The sequence below is a fragment of the Ictalurus punctatus genome, chromosome 19, assembly GCF_001660625.3.
Source record: "Ictalurus punctatus breed USDA103 chromosome 19, Coco_2.0, whole genome shotgun sequence".
Classification (NCBI taxonomy): Eukaryota; Metazoa; Chordata; class Actinopteri; order Siluriformes; family Ictaluridae; genus Ictalurus; species Ictalurus punctatus.
The window spans coordinates 20,759,021-20,778,937 of record NC_030434.2 but is presented as its reverse complement, the minus strand read 5'-3'; the positions used below and the strand labels follow the sequence as shown (position 1 = coordinate 20,778,937).

At 40.5% G+C, this 19,917-nt stretch overlaps 2 protein-coding genes across 10 annotated transcripts in view; both read right to left on the bottom strand.

The window, feature by feature from the left end:
* Window positions 1–5,792, bottom strand: part of tspan9b (tetraspanin 9b) — a 39,500-nt gene extending 33,708 nt beyond the window's left edge. Inside the window, 1 exon segment of the mRNA NM_001200725.1 lies at window positions 5,550–5,792. The gene's annotated coding sequence lies outside the window, so the exon portion shown is untranslated.
* A 2,573-nt stretch (window positions 5,793–8,365) lies between these two features.
* The window catches only part of mical3b (microtubule associated monooxygenase, calponin and LIM domain containing 3b), a 39,323-nt gene continuing 27,771 nt past the window's right edge, over window positions 8,366–19,917 (bottom strand). For 2 of the 9 annotated variants that reach the window (XM_053688078.1, XM_053688081.1), the window contains 9 exons: window positions 19,240–19,317; window positions 17,272–18,558; window positions 17,052–17,140; window positions 15,817–15,924; window positions 15,106–15,199; window positions 14,846–14,896; window positions 11,704–11,803; window positions 11,444–11,517; window positions 8,366–9,195 (listed from right to left, as the gene is read on the bottom strand). In XM_053688078.1, coding sequence (XP_053544053.1) covers window positions 9,011–9,195; window positions 11,444–11,517; window positions 11,704–11,803; window positions 14,846–14,896; window positions 15,106–15,199; window positions 15,817–15,924; window positions 17,052–17,140; window positions 17,272–18,558; window positions 19,240–19,317 — 2,066 coding nt within the window. In that variant the 3' untranslated portion in view covers window positions 8,366–9,010. Of the gene's footprint in view, window positions 9,196–11,443; window positions 11,518–11,703; window positions 11,804–12,201; window positions 12,295–13,456; window positions 14,778–14,845; window positions 14,897–15,105; window positions 15,200–15,816; window positions 15,925–17,051; window positions 17,141–17,271; window positions 18,559–19,239; window positions 19,318–19,917 lie in introns of those variants that run through there. The other 7 variants (XM_053688079.1, XM_053688087.1, XM_053688086.1 and 4 more) reach the window with 6 other exon arrangements.

The following is a 19,917-nucleotide window of genomic DNA, read 5'->3' as shown; positions in this document are numbered from 1 at the left end:
CGCGCTTTGTGATGACGCTACATGACGCGTATTCGCCCGAATCTGCGGTAATTTTTTAAAAATTGCAGGCTCCTCGTGGAATTTCTTTGATTTTGCGTTCATTTCTGCAATCGCAAAATCGTGGACAGGCTGGCTAGAGCTTTTATAACAACCAGGCCAGATAGTTATGACTGCAACAACAGGAGCAGATTGATGTAAGGAACAGATGCAAGTTAAGGCTCTGCTACGGCACAGTCAACACTGTCCAGAAGCGCCGCCGACTTCTCTGGGCTCGGTTTCATCTGAGACGGACAAGAGCACAGTGGAATCATGTTTGGTGGTCTGATGAGACGACATTTCAAATAGTTTTTGGACAAAACAGCCGTCGTGTTCTCCGGGCCAAAGAGCAAAAGGACCATCCAAGCTGTTATCAGCGTCAGGTCCAAAACCCAGCGTCTGTCACGGTATGGGGGTGTGTCCGTGCTAGGGATGTCACGACAACAAAAATCTAGTAGTTGGTACCGATACCACCAAAAGTACACGGTACTCGATACCAAAGTCGATACCACGGTGTGGTATAAAAATAAAATAAAAAATATATCATTAAAAACTCTCCTGGAGGACATCCGCCTCTGGCTGATACTGGCAAAAAGAGAAAAAGAGAGAAAGAGAGAGAGAGAGAGAGAGAGAGAGAGAGAGAGAGAAAGAGAGAGAGAGAGAGAGAGAGAGAGAGAGAGAGAGAGAGAAAGAGAAAGAGAAAGAGAGAGAGAGAGAGAGAGAGAGAGAGAAAGAGAAAGAGAGAGAGAGAGAGAAAGAGAAAGAGAAAGAGAAAGAGAGAGAGAGAGAGAGAGAGAGAGAGAGAGAGAAAGAGAAAGAGAGAGAGAGAGAGAGAGAGAGAGAGAGAGGGATATTTTAGTTATCAAACACTGTCTGACAATGAGTGGAGGCTACAGTGGAGGTGCACTCCTGAACACACGCACGCACGCACACAGACAGGCGCACGCACGCCCGCACCTTATACTCTGAATGCAAGCATTAGTTTAAATTCACTGATGTGGTGGCAGGCCAAAAAGATTTATTAAAAGCATGAATATTTGAATAATTATTAGTGACATGAGGCTACATTTAGCTGACAGGACACGGGCTGAATGGCGATGCATGGTGGCCCATTCGGAGGTAGTTTATAACATCGCAATGTGTTAGCATCATTAACAAATAAGAGGCTATCGCTAACATTACATGGAGCGTAACGTTAGCTGGTTTCACGGCCACAATGCCAGCTGCCCCAAACAAACATAACATAAGTCCGTCTTTCAGGTGCTTCACCAAATTCCAGGTGTTTCCTCGCTTTGTTTGAAATGAATGATAGCATCGGTTGCACACCGGCTTCAGAGCATCCATTATATGTTCGATGCCATCCGCCTCAAATGTGAAGTATTTACATATTTGACTCTTACCAGCTTTCCTCTCAACGAGTCGGGGCGGAGCTAAACTCGTCGCAGTCTTCTGTAGTTTTTCCCGTGTGCTTGTAGTTCTTCTTCTTCTTCTTCTTCACCACTTGTAGACCGACTAAAACACTTGCACGTATTTGCTGCCCCCATCAGGTCCGGAAGAATCGCAACCTCGGTACCTCCATTAGAATCGGTTCCAATGATGCTCCAGAAAAACACGTTTTAAGAACACGTCACGTTTTAAGAATGTTGGTACCGAAGTATTGGTTCTCGTGACATCCCTAGTCAGTGCCCATGGCATGGGTAACTTGCACATCTGTGAGAGCATCATTAATGTAGAAAGATATGTACACATTTTGGAGCAAAATACGCTGCCGTCCAGAGCAGGACAACGCCAAACCACATTCTGCCCGGATTACAGGCGCATGGTTGTGTAAGCAGAGTGCGCGGGTGCTAGCGTGGCCTGCCTGCAGTCCTGACCTGTCTCCCATTGAGAATGTGTGGCGCATTATGAAGCGCAAAGTAAGGCAACGAATACCTGTACAGCTGTGCAGCTGAAGAAATGCATAATGGATAAATTATGGAAAATTCCACTTGATAAACTCAACCAACCAGTGTCTTCAGTGCGAAGACGCTTAGAAAATGTGATGTTAAACAGTGGTAAAATGTTAACATTAACAGTCTGTTGATATTTGATAGAGTCCATGATGCCATGTATCCTAACAAAATGTCCAGGTCCTCTGGCAGAAAAACAGTCCCAAAACATTAAAGACCACCCACCATATTTAACCGTGGGCATGAGGGACTTTTCCATATCACTACCTCTCTGTGTGCGCCAAAACCACCTCTGGTGTTTATTGCCAAAAAGCTCTATTTTGGTTTCATCTGACCATCGAACCCGATCCCATTTGAAGTTCCAGTAGTGTCTGGCAACCTGAAGACGCTTGAGTTTGTTTTTGGATGAGAGTAGAGGCTTTTTTCTTCAAACCCTTCCAAACAACTTGTGGTGATGTCGGTGACTTCAGATTGTAGTTTTGGAGACTTTCTGACCCCAAGACACAACTAACATCTGCAGTTCTCCAGCTGTGAATCTTGGAGATTTTTTGGCCACTTGAACCATCCTCTTCACAGTGCGTTGAGACAATATAGACACGCGTCCTCTTCCAGGTTTATTCATAACATTTCCAGTTGACAGGAACTTCTTAATTATTGCCCTGATGGTGGAAATCGCATTTTCAATGCCTGTGCTTCATAGTTGAACAATTTTCTGCTCCTAGTCACTCAGGTGTACAATTTTTTTTTAAATATCAATGGGGAATATACTTAGAATTTTTCTCATATGAATTCATAAGGGCGCCAATAATTGGTGCACACCTATATTTAAAATTTTTCTTATAAACCTGTGTTGTGTTTGCAATTGTTGGAAATCCACGAGAGCAGAGTATTTTTGCGATATTTTTTTTAACAAAAGATCAAAAGGTTCAACAATAAAGACAATTTTTCACAGCCTTCTTTGCTCATATTTACCAAGGGTGCCAATATTAGTGGAGGGCAGTGTACGAGTCACCCCTGAGTTTCAGCCGGTACTGACATTGGTGTGGGTTTTCGAAAGGAAGACAGGAGATTGGTCCTTAAATAGTTTTAATGGATCTGGTCACTTCTAAAAACATTTCCTCACAGGGTTAAGAGGAAGGGTTTTATATGAGTGTGTAACGGTCCTTCTCTTTTATGGACTCTATGCTTTAGAGTAATGGACAGTTATGATTTGTGCCAAAAAAAATATGCTTGAAACTGAACTCATGACTCATGTGTCATTAACCTCCTTCCTACACACACACACACACACACACACACACACACACACAGTCACATCCTGATACAATCAGTGTTCCCGACTTAGACATGGTCTCCAGATTTAGTGACATTTTTGCCCACTGCAGCAACTTTGCCAAACAACAAATCTAGCGACTGTTTGAGCATCCATTAGAAAATGTCCTGCACTCAATATGGTTCACCAGCTCATACCACAGCTGCTTGATATTCGAGCTGAGAAAGCAGGTTTGCTCGACTCAGTATCAGTATGTAAAGTCTGACTCGAGTTGTCATAACCATTTACATTTAAAGCATTTGGCAGATTCCTTTATCCAGAGCAATTTACATAAAGGCTTTGAAGTCTCTATCAATAAATACATCCTGATACTGGTTCGCTACATCAGGGACTAGGAGTACTGTCAGTCTAAAAACCCTGTGGGGGAGCTAGTATAGTACGAAAAACACACAAGAATATTTATAAAATAAGTGCCAATTGAAGTACTCCATGAAGAGGTAGGCATTTAGTCATGCTTTGATGACAGACAGTTACTAAGCTGTTCAGACATCTAGGGGAGGTTCCTTCCTCCACCTATGCACCTGAACAGAGCCTTGATGCATGCCTTTGTTGTACCCTGATAGATGGACCAACAACCAACCAGCGATGACCGTTTTCCCCGACAACCAACCAGCGATGACCATTTTCCCCGACAACCAACCAGCGATGACCGTTTTCCCCGACAACCAACCAGTGATGACCGTTTTCCCCGACAACCAATCAGCGATGACCGTTTTCCCCGACAACCAATCAGCGATGACCGTTTTCCCCGACAACCAATCAGCAATGACCGTTTTCCCCGACAACCAATCAGCGATGACCGTTTTCCCCGACAACCAATCAGCGATGACCGTTTTCCCCGACAACCAACCGGCGATGACTGTCTTCCCCAACAACCAATCAGTGATGACCGTTTTCCCAAACAATCAGTCACTCCACAATTTTTCTCCACAATTCCTAAACCCAACTTACCTCTAGATTAGTAAAAAAAATAAAAATAAAAATGAGTTTTAGCTCTGACCAGCTCAATCACAAGGAAAGCAAAAGGTGTTGAGGGAAACAGAGTTCCTCAGTGTGTTGAACACTAAACATTGTGAAACAGCTAAACATTTTACAGTTCAACTAGAAGGAAACCAGATGGACTTGAATGTTTCGGCTTTGGTGTACCAACTATACCGGACGTCTCTTTCAATCCTCCAGATGTACCCAAGATACGCAGGCGAGTGTGTGAACTCGTGCTGCCACTGCTTCGTCACACACACGTAAAGTCACACGTCAAGTATAAACCGGACCCCTCTGCTTCACCTCGGGCCAAATCACACCACCCCAGCATAGATTATTTTCCTCCAACACTCCTCTTTGTGTTTTATTCCTTATGTATCACTGGAACCTGGCTGCGATCCCTTCAAACACATCCTGACTTTTTGTAAAGCTGCGTCAAGCACTCGAAGTTCATTCTTCTTACTAGACTGGTAAATCAGTGCTTTTGGTTTTTAGGCACTTACCTTACACATATTACCGACATGAGAAAATGTTCAAATTTTACAACAGTAAAATCTACATTTGAAATCTGAGATAAATAAAATGTAAAAACCACTTGCGGTCGCACGAAATTCCTAATGTCCATTTTGGGGTCTTTTGCTCAAAAAGTTTGGGAAACTCTATTTTATTCATATTTTGTAAATGTCATTTTTTACTTTGTGGTGACCAAAGTCTACTATTTCATTCTATAGGAAATAATTCATAATTTTGTTTATTCGAAGACATTTTTCTATTCTAAGCGACCTCAGAATTTTTTTTTCCTGTAACAAGTTTTAATATGCAAATGATGCATAGTGATCTTTTTGAGCATGCATTACCTACTTTCCACTAAAAAAATAATAATAAATAAATAAAAGCTGGAAACACTGTTTCAGAGGTCTTCTTCAGTACACCCTAAAGAAATCAGTCAGTATCTGGATGCAATCTGAAACTTTTTTAGTGCATCATCCATGAGGAACGCAGTGTTGGTGATCAGAAGCGCGTGGGCAGCTTGAACTTGGAAAACAAATCATACATTTCTACGTGCATTTGTATAAATGAGACGTTTACTCCCTCTATATGATGTAGACAGATGCCTACACGTTTAATTGTTTATAAACATCCCAATGCAGCACAGACAAAATATGCGCGCGCGCGTTTTGCTTTAAACAACAACAAAATGCAACATGAAACAAACTTCGTTGATTTAAAGCACATCACTCACATCTCACCTTATTGCAGTCTTTGCGAAAATAAAACAACCCCGGGCTTCTGTTTGCGAGGATAACTTGGTGAGTTAGTTTTTAACTCGTTGTCTCTTTGAGGTCTGATGTAACTCCGTGCCTCATGTCCTGTACGCGCGCGCACAAAAGAAAAGCTTGATTAGTCGATGGTTAAAGTGAAAACAAACTCTTGTAAACTTATAACGCTCAACTGGTGTCCATTTTTTTCCCTTATCGAACAAGAGCGGAAACAGAGGAGGCTGGAAAAGATGGAAAGAGGCGGTCACTATCCAAAGAAGGGAGGAGAGAAAGGAGAAATCCAGCCACATCCGGGCACTTCCGGTCGCGAGCGCCATCTGCCCCAAAACACGACATACAGTACAGAGCTTCCCACTTGCTAATGGCAAAGTTTTGGGCTAAAAATTGACCCCAAAAGTGAGAAGTTTAGACACAAATTTGAAGCAGAAATGATTAAGAAAATGGGTTGAGCGCAGATATAAATAAATAAATTATATATATATATATATACACTTAATAAATCATGAAAGAAGAGAAGCTGTAATCAGGGCAGTTAAGAAGATAATGACTTGCAGGAATGTGAGGGGAGTCAAGCCGTCCTAAGGATAATTTATAATAAAAATACATTTTAAACATCTTAGACATCTTAAGAGAAAGGCTGTGGGAAAGGCTATAGAGTACAGTGGGGGAAATAAGTATTGAACACGTCAACATTTTTTTCAGTAAATATATTTCCAATGAGGCTATTCACATGAAATTTTCACCAGACATCAGTATTAACTCAAGAAATCTGGAAATATAAAGAATTCACAACATTAAAGTCTATAAATAAAGTTATGTGTAATAAAGTGGAATGACATGGGAAAAAAAGTATTGAACATGCTAAGAAAAAGCAGTTCTCCAAGGCAAGGTAAGGCAAGGAACCAGCTGAAATCTGTAAGTAATTATACCCCCTATATGTGCAAATTAATAACAGTAGGGTTAGTATATTGATGGTCTATAAAAATGCTTTTCATTACCAAGGTGTCACACAAGAAACATGTCATGATGGGTAAAAGCAAAGAGCTCTCGCAAGACCTTCACAACCTTATTGTTGAGAAACATATTGATGGAATCGGATACAGACGTATTTCAGAACTTCTGAATCCTCCAGTAAGCACCATTGGGGCCATTATCCACAAGTGGAAGCAACATCACTCCGTCATCAACCGGACATGCACAGGAACTCCTCGCAAGATTTCTGTCCAGGGAGTCAGAAGAATAGTCAGAAGAGTAGCCCAAGAGCCAAGGACCACTCGGAAAGAGCTCCAGAAACACTTGGAGGAAACAACAGCAGGTGCCATCGTCACAGAGAAAACAATAGGCAAGACTGCATTACTAAAGAAAAGGCATGTCGAAGCTCGTTTAAAGTTTGCTACAACTCATTTGGACAAGCCTATGAAATACTGGGAGAGTGTAGTCTGTCATACTACAGACCATGTTTGGAGAAGAAATGGCACTGTACTAACAGTGAAGTTAAACAGTTAAACACTACACCAACAGTGAAGTTTGGAGGTGGAAGCATCATGGTGTGGGGCTGTGTTTCATTGCACAGTACTGGCAGACTTCATATGATTGAAGGGACGATGAATGGAGCCCTTTACCGGGAGATTCTTGAGAAGAATCTGCTGCCATCCACAAGGATGATGATGATGAGACCTGGGTGGACCTTCCAGCAGGACAACAATCCAAATCATATAGCAAAGGAAACTCTCAATTGGTTTCAGAAAAAAAATCAAGGTGTAAGAATGGCCCAGTCAGTCACCTGACTTGAATCTAATTGAACAAGATTTAAAGACGACATGTTTAGAAGAATGGGCCAAAATCACACCTGAACACTGCAGGGGAACGCACCTCGTCATGTTACCGAGAAAACAAAAAAGGACTAAATCATCTGTCCTTAAGACTTAACCATAGTGAAGAACCTTCTGACATTGGAGACTTCATTACAAAAAAAAAAAAAAACAGTCACCATATCATAGATTATATGTTGTAAAACAACAACAGATCGGTTTATTATTAAACTTAGATTATGTGCAGCATAGAGTCCCTGAGAATGAGTTAAAGAAACGATAATGTATTAGAACAATTATAAACCTGTGACTTAAATTGCAGCCTGAATTACAGAATCAAAGTCATTTTCTTTTCCTGGACATTTAAGGAAAATACTAAGACAAAATGTATTAGCCAATCATTAAATTAAAACAAATATTAATCGAACACAAAGGAAAATACATTAATATTTTGAATTTCTCATCTACAGATGGACTGGATGAGATCCTGAACCTGGGTGCTGCTGTTGCATTTATGGCCGATTTTATTTTTGTTTCTATTTATTTATTTGTTTTAAAAGTGTGGGATGAAGTACACCACAAAGACAGCTCGGTCATCATATTTGAAAATCCAGGCCGAGTAGTACATCATACTCATACTATATGTACTGGAAATATTCTTGATTACATAGTGTGTGTTACGTAGTGTTTTTGGGAGGGGTTTATTATGAGTAATATGCATTAAATAAACAAAAAAAGCGAGGTCAGGGTGCAGGTTGGCTAACCCCCAAATAAAATACGCTAATAATATTATGAATATGACTTTTGTTTCACGTCAATATACGTTATGCTACATTGTAAAATTCATGACATTCATTAGAGCTTCTCTTTAAATGTATTAAACTCATTGCTAGTCATAACAAAATACAGATGCCCATGATCATGGTCCCAAACGCTGTGCTTGAACGTTCAAAAATTCATCTCACAAGTGCATCGTTCTGAAAGTGTATAAATTATTGTGATCAGTTTAATTCAGCAAAATTAAACATTCTTACAGACAGCAGATGCTTCCTTTTTGGTGTTAGTTTGACATGAAAGCTAGCAAAACAAGTCCGGTTAAACAATAAAATACTGTTATAAATAAGATATACACGTGGCTGTTTGTTCTCGCATCGTCTCGCATCTTCTAACAGTCTGTCAATCGACAAAAATATAATCAGGCAATACGCTTAAAAAATCTCTGCATTTCTCTTCTGTATGAAGTAAATATAATAAAACTATAATAATAATAAAAAGAAGCTAATGCAGCATTTAAGGTGTACATATGCATATTATCATAGTGCAGTTAGCATAATACTGTTTATAAGACAAGTTTCTTTAAACTTTGTCTCTCTTTGCAAATATATACATACTGTATATACATTGCCCAAGCATCTGATAATACACAATATTTTAAATTACGTCACACTTGCGGGCCAAAGCAAATATGGTACAGTAGAAATACATGTTTGTGTGTAGGTCCAAATGTAGTTTAATTGAATTCCTGCATCCAGTATTCGGTGACCACCTCCCCCTTCCTTATTCTACACAGAGAAGGGGTGTGTGTGTGTGTGTGTGTGTGTGTGTGTGTGTGTGTGTGTTTTAAGCCCAGTGCAGGCTGAAGCCCTTAGACAGCATGGCTGCCTCCAGGTCGCTGTCCTCCTCTCTCTCCTTCAGTCTCTGCTCCTCCAGGAGAACCACTAGAGCATCCCTCTGCTCTACAACGTCCAGCATCTCACCCAGGATTCGCCTCTCCTCTGCCAGCTCCTCCTCGTCCTTCAGATGGTCTGAGAGAGAGAGAGAGAGAGAGAGAGAGAGAGAGAGAAATGTACCCGATTTAATTCTGAAAACGAGTGAGTGACATTTATCAAGCCGATCGTTGAAAATCCAATTAGTTTGTGGGAAAAAAACGTGGTATCCTACACAAGCTTCTGCGGCTGTATAAATGTATATATAAGGAGACTGCCTAATGTGAACCTCGATTGATTGGCTTCAGATAGTATCACTGTCATGAGTATTTAAAAAATATCTATATTTTATATAGGTTACAGAATTATCTACAGATCACACTGTAAGTTTAAACTGCTTATTTATTTCAATTGCACTCATAAATTTAGTGACAGTTTGGTGAAATTCAAACAATTTCATATCAATGACTTGAAAGAAAGCAAACGAAAACCATAAATAAATTACGACACATAAGAGTTGGCATTCAATTAGGACCAAAGTAATAGCACCTTGTAAAAAGAGGGCAAGTTAGTGTGTGTCTGCGGTAGCTGACTTGCTGCAGTGGCTGAGCTGCGTTACTGGAAGATTCATTCACTGCGTTTACATGGACAACAATAATCCACTATTAACCCGCTTAAGACAATACTCTAATTAAGAAACTACCATGTAAACATTAATTTTTAATTACCTTAATCTAATTAAGGTCATAATCGAAGTAAGCACTAATCGAATTAAGACAGGTGGAGTACTCCTGTTTTAGTCGCATTATGGACGTGTATTACAGACATGTAAACACCTTCATCACATTATTAACGTCGTGTGAGAGTTTTCATCGCATTTTGCGACAGGACACGATCACACATGGCAGTTTTACGGCAAACAAGAGAGTTCGGCTGCGTGCCAAACCGCATACTTGCCTACTATAGGCCTGTAGTAGGAGAAATACATGTATCTCGGGTACTATATAGACGGTAAGTATGCGGTTTGGGACGCAGCCCACGGCTTCAAGCAGTCATCTGTTTGTACGTACAGCATGACAAATAATTAACTGCACTTGAAGAGTTCGTAAAAATATTAAATAAAAACACCCAAAACTGTATACGGTTCCATAACGAAGACCAACTGTATGTTGATATGTGAAATTCTGGAGGGACGTCGGACGTCGTGGCGTGGGGACGTAATGACGTGTGACATTAATCGAACTATGTTCTATAACATGTAAAACGGGAACATGAAAGGAATATTCTAAAAGCAACTCATGTAAACACCTTAATCACAATATTGTCTTATTCAGATTAAGGTCCATAATTAGATCACTGCTGTCCATGTAAACGTAGGCAATGATTGGTCATTGTTTTCTTCTTTTCAGATCTCTGTGGGTTTTAATTTGATACATTGTGGGTTTAGATTGATAAATGAGACCCACTGTGTGCAAGCATTCACTTCGATGTCTGACAGCACACTTGCGCACACTATGAACATTACCATGTACCTAACATACAGTGCCTTCTATTAATATTGGCACCCTTTGTAAATATGAGCAAAGAAGACTGTGAAAAATTGTCTTTATTGTTTAACCTTTTGATCGTTTGTTCAAAAAATTCACAAAAATACTCTGTTCTCAAGGATATCAAACAATTGCAAACAGGTTTATCAAAAAAAAAAAAGTCTTTGTTAAATATAGGTGTGCAACAATTATTGGCACCCTTTTACTCAATACTTTGCGGTACCTCCCTGAGGGCAATGTACATGTACAGAAAACAAGAAAGTCTCACACTTTAGTAGAGAGAATGGAAATAATTTAGTTGTTTATTCTGTACTTGAGGATCAATTTATGGTTGTTATCCCAAAATGTTATGATCAGTCTTTTCTATTTACATCTAGATTGTTGTTGTTGTTGTTTTTTTGCAATAAAATAAAAAGTCAGAAACATTTCAGCAAGTTTTTTCAAACTTAGATTTTCAGATTGTTAATTTGTCAAAAATGGTAATAAAATGTGTTCAAAAACTTTTGAGTGGGTAGTTTAGAGGGAAAATAGTGCAGGTATTTTACCCAACAGCTCCCTAGAGACCATTTAAATATGTAATTTGACTTCTAACAGAAATGTAAATTTTTTAAGCCTAAAATTTGTTTAGGCTCTATAAAATTATCCACATTATTTTGTTTTATTTGGTTCTGACAACTGAAAATGTTCAAGCAGCTTATCTTTATATATTTCTGTATGTGTAGGTGTGTGTGTGTGTGTGTGTGTGTGTGTGTGTGTGTGTGTGTGTGTGTGTGTGTGTGTGTGTCTGTACGTGCACTGACCGTCCACTGCCATGCGTTCCCTCAGCTCCTGCTGAAGATGACTCTGCCTGTCCTCCAGCTCCAGTTCTCGAGCACTACATACATACACACACACACACACACACACACACACACACACACACACACACGACACCAGAGGTCACAGCCTTATTTCACATGTATTAAAGCACAACTAGAGCAATCCAAACCTCCCTGTGGAAACCACAAACTGTGTGTAAAAAGTGGAACTACCTACAGCACTTGTAATAAAAGACACTCACAATATCATCAGCTCAGATTCGTAGCGCACCAGTGCGTTCTTCTCCTGGACCAGTTTAAACCACTGGTGCATTAGGCTGGGGTCATCCTTCTTCCCCATTCCTAACGGGACAGCGAAGAAGGGGAGGGATCAAAAATGAAGAGAGAAAAACATGGGAAGAACATGCTACAAGACGGATGCCAGAATTCAGAGAGGAAAAGGTGACAAAAATATTTCTTAGCTTGACATCGATACCTAAGAAAGATTTACATCACCAAACAAATGGCTTGTTAGTGGGGGTTTAATACAGAGACGCATGCAAGGAGGCATGTATTTACACACGCACACACACACACACACACACACGCACACAGAGCACTTCCTGTGTGTATTAGGCTAAATTGAATATCTTTCCCATTGCAGTGATTTATAAAACCAGATCATTCAGTTGCACCGTGCACATGCAGTATGGCAAGGGGGGGGCAAAGAAGAAAGAAAGACGGAAGAGAATGAGACGCACTTAGCTGGTGGAGCGGGGGCTCGTGGACTACGTAAAGGAAAAATACGGTACAGATGTAAACAGAGTGGTCATGCTCCGTGCCTTTGGCTCTAGCTAACCACAACAAATCAACCAGGAAATAGAGAGAAGAGGAAGAAAAGAAGTCTTAAGTAGAGTAAAGAGAGAAATAAACATCCACAGTGGTTAAAACGCCTCCTTAAAGCTGCTGCTGTGTAGGATTTATTTATTTTAAATTTTGCATTAAAAAACAACAAGCCTGTAATATACTGCTCACATTACATCATCAGATCTCCTCACACCCCTAACTTAATTGAGCTAGCAATAGCAGTTGTTTTAGCTAGCTGTTTTAGCTAATGTGAGGTATTTAGGTAAAACTGACACCATAGATTGCAAATAGGATCAGATGATAATAATGTAAAAAACAAAATGTGCCAAATACACACATCATATCATAAATATACCCACACTGGAAGCAACCAGATGTAAAAGTACAACCGTTTCCCATTCAATAACAGCCTGTGTTTTATCTAGCTAGCTAATATTTCCCAGCTAGCTTGCTCTGTTGACTTCTCTGATAGAGCTTTATGCATCCTTGAATGCACAGGTGACATAGGAAGCTATCTGGCTAACTAAACTAGACCTTTTTGGGGGGTATTTAATTTGAAATGTTTGTGTATTTTTTTGTTAAAGGTACACCTCGAAGGATCTCTGAATGTGTATTTACTTGCCGCTCACAGCCGTCATCTACAACAGCGTTTCTCAACCACTGGGTCGGATCATTGTCTGCCAGGTGGTGAGATGTTTTCTGTCAGGAATAGACTGACAACAGCAATTTTATCTACTACGAGTCACCCTTTCCCCAATTTCACCGCGTCTGCACATCATCATTTCAGAGAGACAGTGTCAAGCGTTACATTAACATGAGTCGTTTGTTCTTCTTCATAGTGTGCTTAATGACTGGATATGTTTGCGTTTGTGTGAAATTATTTGGGCTATAAATATTAGTCCGCTGTATATTAGTCGCTTTGCTTGTATTTCCTCATGTGTGAGTCGCTTAAAGCATCTGCTAAACGAATAAATGTAAAAGTAAACAGATTAAATTAGTACCTATTAATTGCCAGGTTGGGCATTCAACAAAGTGGGCGAAAGGTTGAGAAACTCTGATCTACATCATGGTATCAACATCATCAACCCACTTTATGAAATATTCTTTCAATGGGAGATGCACCCTACCCAACCCACAACCCCCCCCCCCCCCCCCCCTCAAATCCAACAACCAGCATCTTTAAATATGAATTGTATAAGAAGGTGGTACCTGTGCCAAAGAGATTTGCCTAGACATTGAAAGGAGGAAGGTTTAGTTACCTTCTTGGGAACAACAAGGACAGAGGGAGATGGGTCTCCTACGGGGGGAACCGAGAATGGGCTCAACTAGTGCCACAGCGAGACAGAAAAAGAGAAAGACAGAAAACAGACAGGAGGGAAGTTTCAGGGACATCAGAGGAAGCACGTGACAGATAAGGAGGAGAATATGATGAGGTGAAATGATGATTCGGAGATGAAGAGGAGCTGAGACAGCGCTGACTCAACTGCTGAGGAAGCCATCGTGTGAATTCAGATATGAATTGGTGTACATTTTAATTTACAAGGTCGTGTTGTACATTTACCTACTGAAAAAATGTTTATAAACCCTATGGTCACACCGGCCCCGAATCCAAACGATTGGCTCGAAGAATTCTTCGGATCAATCCTGTAGCACATGTGGTCCGACATTTCTTCGGTTCCCCACACAACTTTAGTTCCTACCTACCGTTATTTCCTATTTACTGTTTGACATGGAAGAAAACCTTATAACCGTGGTTTCATTTTATCCTGCCATATACAGTACTACCTCTTAAAAATGCATATAAAGTCTTTCAAAATAAGAATAATGCTTGGAAGGAAGTAGGAGAGATCGGTGCCTCAGTGCCTCTTGTGAGTGTATGTAGCTAGTAGAGTTAGCTTGCTTTGCTACATTGCCAACAAAGCAAGTACAAAGCCTAGCATGGAAAAACAGCCAACCACACCTGATTAGCATATTATTTAATATGTCTTTTACTAGATAGTGCTAAAAATCATTTACATTTTGGCTATTATTGTTTTCAGCAGAACTAAAAAAAATAAACACTGGACAGGCCACGCCCACCAGCAACAACGTTAGAACTTACTACACGCCCACGAGTGACACTAATGACTTGTCGCTTGCTAATATGAACGTCGGGTACCGGGTCTAAAAATGACATAATGATGATGAAAGATGTCACACACACTTAAACAACAACATACACACACACACAAGCAAATTGACACTACTCCAAAAACAGATTTGTGAATGAAAGCTAGCAGAATAGAGTTATTCAATGTTAGCCGTTTTATATTAACCATTCTTTAATGGAGAAGTAAAAAAAAAAAAAAAAACAAGAAAAGAAAGAAAGAAATCCAAACCCACAAAGAGAATGAAGAAGAGGGGGAAAGCAGGGTTCTAGCTGTATTTTGAAAGATCTGCTTACACAGTTTCTCCAGCACAAAACATTTCTCTGTAAGAAGGAAATCATTTAAATTGTTAGCATTGTTAGCCTGGTTCTGATTAGGTTAAGCTACATACCACCCAGGTGTATGTCCAGAAGGTCTGAGGCACTAGAGTCCTCCCAGTAGTCTACAACAAGGACATACTAGTGAGCAAACAACCATTTGGGTCTATTTGAATGTTTTCCTGACATTTAATGTTGTAATAAATAGCAATGCTGAGGTATGTTTCAGAAGTTCGATGATGAGAGATGTTCATGTGTTCCACACACGCACATACTGTACATAAAATTCAATAATTTTATATAGACACAGAGAAAGACAGAAGACTGTCAATACCCGCTTCTCCTCTGAGGGCCTTCTCTACAGCAATACCCTTCTCTTCCAACTGCCTCTGCTTCATTTCCACCTGCTCCAACTGCCGCTGGATTATCTATTAAAATGCACACACACACACACACACACACACACACACACACACACACCAGTCAGATAGATTAGACACAATACTACAAAGATATTGATTCTGATCTTCACAAGAAAGTCTCATTTGATGAACACAGTTGCGGAGCACTGATATATTTTGCACACTCTTTTTGTACGCTTTTCTGGCCACAACCTTCAGGATCGTAAAGGCTGCAACCTGACCGACTCTCCGCATTTCCATGGGATGGAAAACATTTGAATATTGAAATGTAATAACTTGATATATAATTAAATTGATTTGACTGGTCAAAATGAATCAAGACATCTAGATGTACTACTTGAATCAGATTGTAAACTATATACAAATGTTGCTTAATGCTGATTGGCTTTTTGCCATTCAGACTGCAGAACATTTTTCCTGCACAAACTGAAAAATGTCAAAAATCAAATCTGAGCTCCATGTCTGAACATAGCCAAGACATATTTGCATGCTCTTCTCCAAATCAAAAGGTCATCTATTACAACACAGTGAGCAGAATTTTGATAGCAACTTGGCAGTCTGCCCTGCCACTAATAGACATATATTCATGTTCGGACTACCATAACTCTCAAACACACACAGACCTGTGCACGATGCAGCCTTTTCAGCTCCTCCTGCTTGGCCTGCCTGCGTGCAGCTCTTTGTACTCTGCGGGTCAGCTTGGCGTCGAGTTCCTCCTCGGTTCCTGCTTTCTGAAAGAGTGTGGAAGACAAGCTTATACTCGAGGGGTCAGGGAACACCACCCACACCCCCACCACCTCAGTGGAACATGATGATTTCGGGGTCACCACCTTGTCGGGCCTCTGTGACTTCTTGCTGTGTTTCTATTGGGTAACAGAATCAAGAGGCAGGCTGAATGCGACTTGCTCGAAGAGCAAAAGTTAAAATGTGGGCAGGCTGTGTAATAGAGAATGTTGGCTCTACCTTAATGGCATATGCTCTTTTGAATGCCAATGCATGGGGCACATAAACAGACTTCGGAGAGAAAAAAGTGGAACCTTAATTAATTATATTAGAAACAAACAAACCTGCTCAGTACTCTCAACAGCACAGCTCATAGCGCTAGACACAACCTAACAACTAACTACACAACACATGTACACATGGGATGTATCTACCCTCCTACACTCAGAAAGGGAGGATGGGTAACAGTTTTAGCTTCTTAAGGGGAAAAGGTGCTTGGAATGTTTTCTGAAGAATAAACATTCAGAAAAGAGAAGGAGGTACCTGGAACCTTCTTTGAAAGGGAAAACCTTCTGTTGTATGGTTCTACACCCCTTCAAGCTGAGACAAACTGAAGGGCACTTGAGAATGTTACTCTCTACTCTAAAAGTGTACAGGCGTTTATGGTGTATTTCTAAAACACCAAACAAAGTACTCAGTACATGACAAGTCTAGCACGTTCCTCTAAAATCCTAACATTACCAACAATGTGCTGGAACTGTTGTAATTTATACCTTCTCTCGTTCCTCCATTCCACCCTCCTTCTTTTCGATTGTCTCTTTCTGAACATCTGACCTGACAAGGTCAGACACCTCCTGACTCAGCTGAAAATACGGTCACAAGGCAGTTCAGCCCCCAGTGTAATAACATTCTCATTGTTTTCTATCCTACTCCACCAGACTGAATGGAATTATGCAAGAGATCTGTGTACGTGTTAGGTATCGTACCTGCTATTCTCCACCTAAAGGGCTGTGAATGAACTTTGAATTAATCAAGCGGAAAGGGGAATGGAGCAGTGGCCAGAAAGGAAGGAAAGGAAGTGCAAAGATGAGATGAAGGAGTAAAGGAGAGATAGAGGAAAGTGTTTTGTTCTTACCTGAGCTCTAAGTGGAGATCTGTCCAGCACAACACTACAGCACAGGTCTGTTTCTTCAGAGAAGCTCAGATCCTTCATTGAGCTTAGGTCTTATAAAGAGAAATGTTCACAAATCAATCACTTGCCTCTTACTGTGTATGTTTATATTCTTTACTCTCTCTCTCTAATGCCACGTCTAATTACCAAGCAACAAACCGACGGGTGACCTTTTTGTTTTTACCTGAGGTTCTGCGAAAGCCAGGCATTCTCTTCCTGCTTTCCAGGCTGGTAGTGCTCGGAAGAGTCCTGGAATAACCTTCTGCCTCTTTCCTCTTCTTCTCTTTCTTATACCCAGAGAAGACACTCTTCCACAGGGATTTGTGTTTTCCCAAATCCTGCTGTGGTTCCCCTGACAGGTTGCCACTTTTTCGGTTCTTCCTTGGTGAGAATAGTGAGCTTCGCTTCTTCACCTTCTCCTCCTCCAATGGCTCGATCTCTGACCTTCGTTGCCAGGCCTCAGCCCCACCAACTCGCAAGATGACCTCTGATAGTGCTCTCTTTCCATCCCGGGCACTCTTGTCCTTCCCAGGGGTGTTGGTTGGGAGACTCGACGTAGGAACTTCTGTGACGCTGGTGTAGTAGGGCATAGCAGGGGAAGGATGCAATTCATCTGCATCTCCTGCATATAAGACCTCCACCCCAGTAGGAGGTAGACTCTGAGCTCTATTCAGGTGAGATTTCAGCCTATCATGCTGTACAAGGTCGGGCCGAAGAGGGACAGTGTGGGAACTCAACAAGATTTCCCTGTTTAGAGTTGGATCTGAGCGATTCAAGTCAAGCTTCTGCCTTGCTACTGGAGGACTCCTAGGAAGAGGCAAAAATCTCAAATCTGGGGCTGAAACTCTTTGGGTTCCACTGGTGTTAGAGGAGGAGATATTGATCAAGCCTCTTCCCTCTTCTGCTACTTGACCCTCCAAAGTGATGCCAAGTCTGTGGACCATTGAAGAATGGTCCACTACGTCCTCTAGTTTATTCCTCTCCTTCACAGACACATTCTCAATCCTTGCTTCTGGAGGGTGTGAGCTGCCACATTGGAAATGTGTGTATGCACTTTGTAGGTCAGTCATAGAAGGCGTCTGTGTGCTGTGAGGGCCAGCACTCTGACTTAGTGTACCTGAGGTTTGGTTGATTGAGTCACTCTCATAGGGAGTGTGTGAAGGCAAGTTAGAAACAGATATTGTGGGTGTAGAGGAGTAAAATGTATCTCCATTGCTCAAGGATTGGGTGGTTGGATCACAGGTCACTGAGTGCCCCAAACTCTTCCTGATTTCTGCACTCTTCAGCCAGAATTCCTCAATTACCCCAGATCTCTTGGCTGCCTGGTCCCTTGGTGTCACAGGAGGGTTAGATGTGGGTTTGTAGGTGTGTGTAGGGTCTACGATGGGAAGTGGCCCAGAGACACTTGATTCAGTCTTTAAGGCTGAAAGAGGTGTTACTTCCGAGTCATCAGAGTGTTCCTCACCAGACTCTGAGAAAATTGAAAAGTGAATTTGTTGAAATTCGGACAAACATCGGGAATCTTTTAACAAGTCATAACTCTGGTAAAAGAAGCATCATAATGCAATAACATTGCAGCCAAGAAGAAGAATAAAATGAAGCGTGGATGTGAACTCAAGTAAGGACCATTATCTTTTACCTAGGTTTCCATCTATGGGTGAAATTGGAAAATTGTTTTAACCTTTCTTTAAGTTTCATATGATCAGTTAATTTCTTAACAAATTAATTTCTGAGCAATCATATCTGGACATAATCAGAATCATGAGTAGAGTTTAGCTGAGACATACAGTAGGAAACTGGCCAATATGAATCAATTATCTGTACATTCTGCTTTTGGTGGAATCAGTTGGTAATGGAAAAGTCAAGGAAGCCAAAAAAAAAAAAGTAATTTAAAATCACAGTTTGAGATATGCAAGAAATTCTTAATAGCATGTGCCAAAAATAATATTTCTAGCATTATTAAACAGAAAAAAGAATGAAAAAGAAAGAAACTGTGCTGAATTATCAGGCAACTCATACAGTACCACAAGATGCAGTGTGAGCACATGACTGATCATGCGTAGCATCACTGACTGCTGAGTGACGGGTTATTAATGAAAAACAGAACCGAAATAAAAGTAGGTGGTCCATCATGACCAGGGAGCAATGCTACCTTTAATCCCACCTGCCTCCTCTTCTTTTAGCCACACCCCTAAATGCAACTCCTTTTCCCAAGGGCAGTATTCGCCCTCTATTCATAAACACAACACACACACACAGCTGTATGAGAAATACACATCCTATGTAGGCACAATTCGATTGTCAAAAGTCCACACACAAACATGAAAACATCATGACATTAAAAAGAGACAGAAATGAAAGAGAAAGTAACTGTATGTTAGTAAACTGGATGTTAGCATCTCCATCTTTAAAAACTATCATCAGAAAACTTCACAGGTAAAACTTTCTATGAAGGCCACATTCATGTTACAATGCATTCATAAGACATTATACACATTTCTATAATTACAGTATGTACACTACAGCTTTGGTGAGTTCTTGATTTTCATTGTTCAGAATGTGTAGAATAATTTTCTGCGCCAGGTATAATAAAAACAAATGTAACAATTAACATATTTTACAAGATTTAACAAAGACGTGTTACTGTTGCTCTTGCAAAGTTTTCTGTGAATAGATGTTTATTTAACATTCATAGGAGGCGTCTCCAGAGTCAGCGCTGGGACGTGCTGTTATTCTAAAATAATCAACTTCAGGGTGATAACAGTAACTCTGCATTGCATCATCATTGATTATTTTCCTACAATAGCACACCCCCAAGTGTTTTACTCTT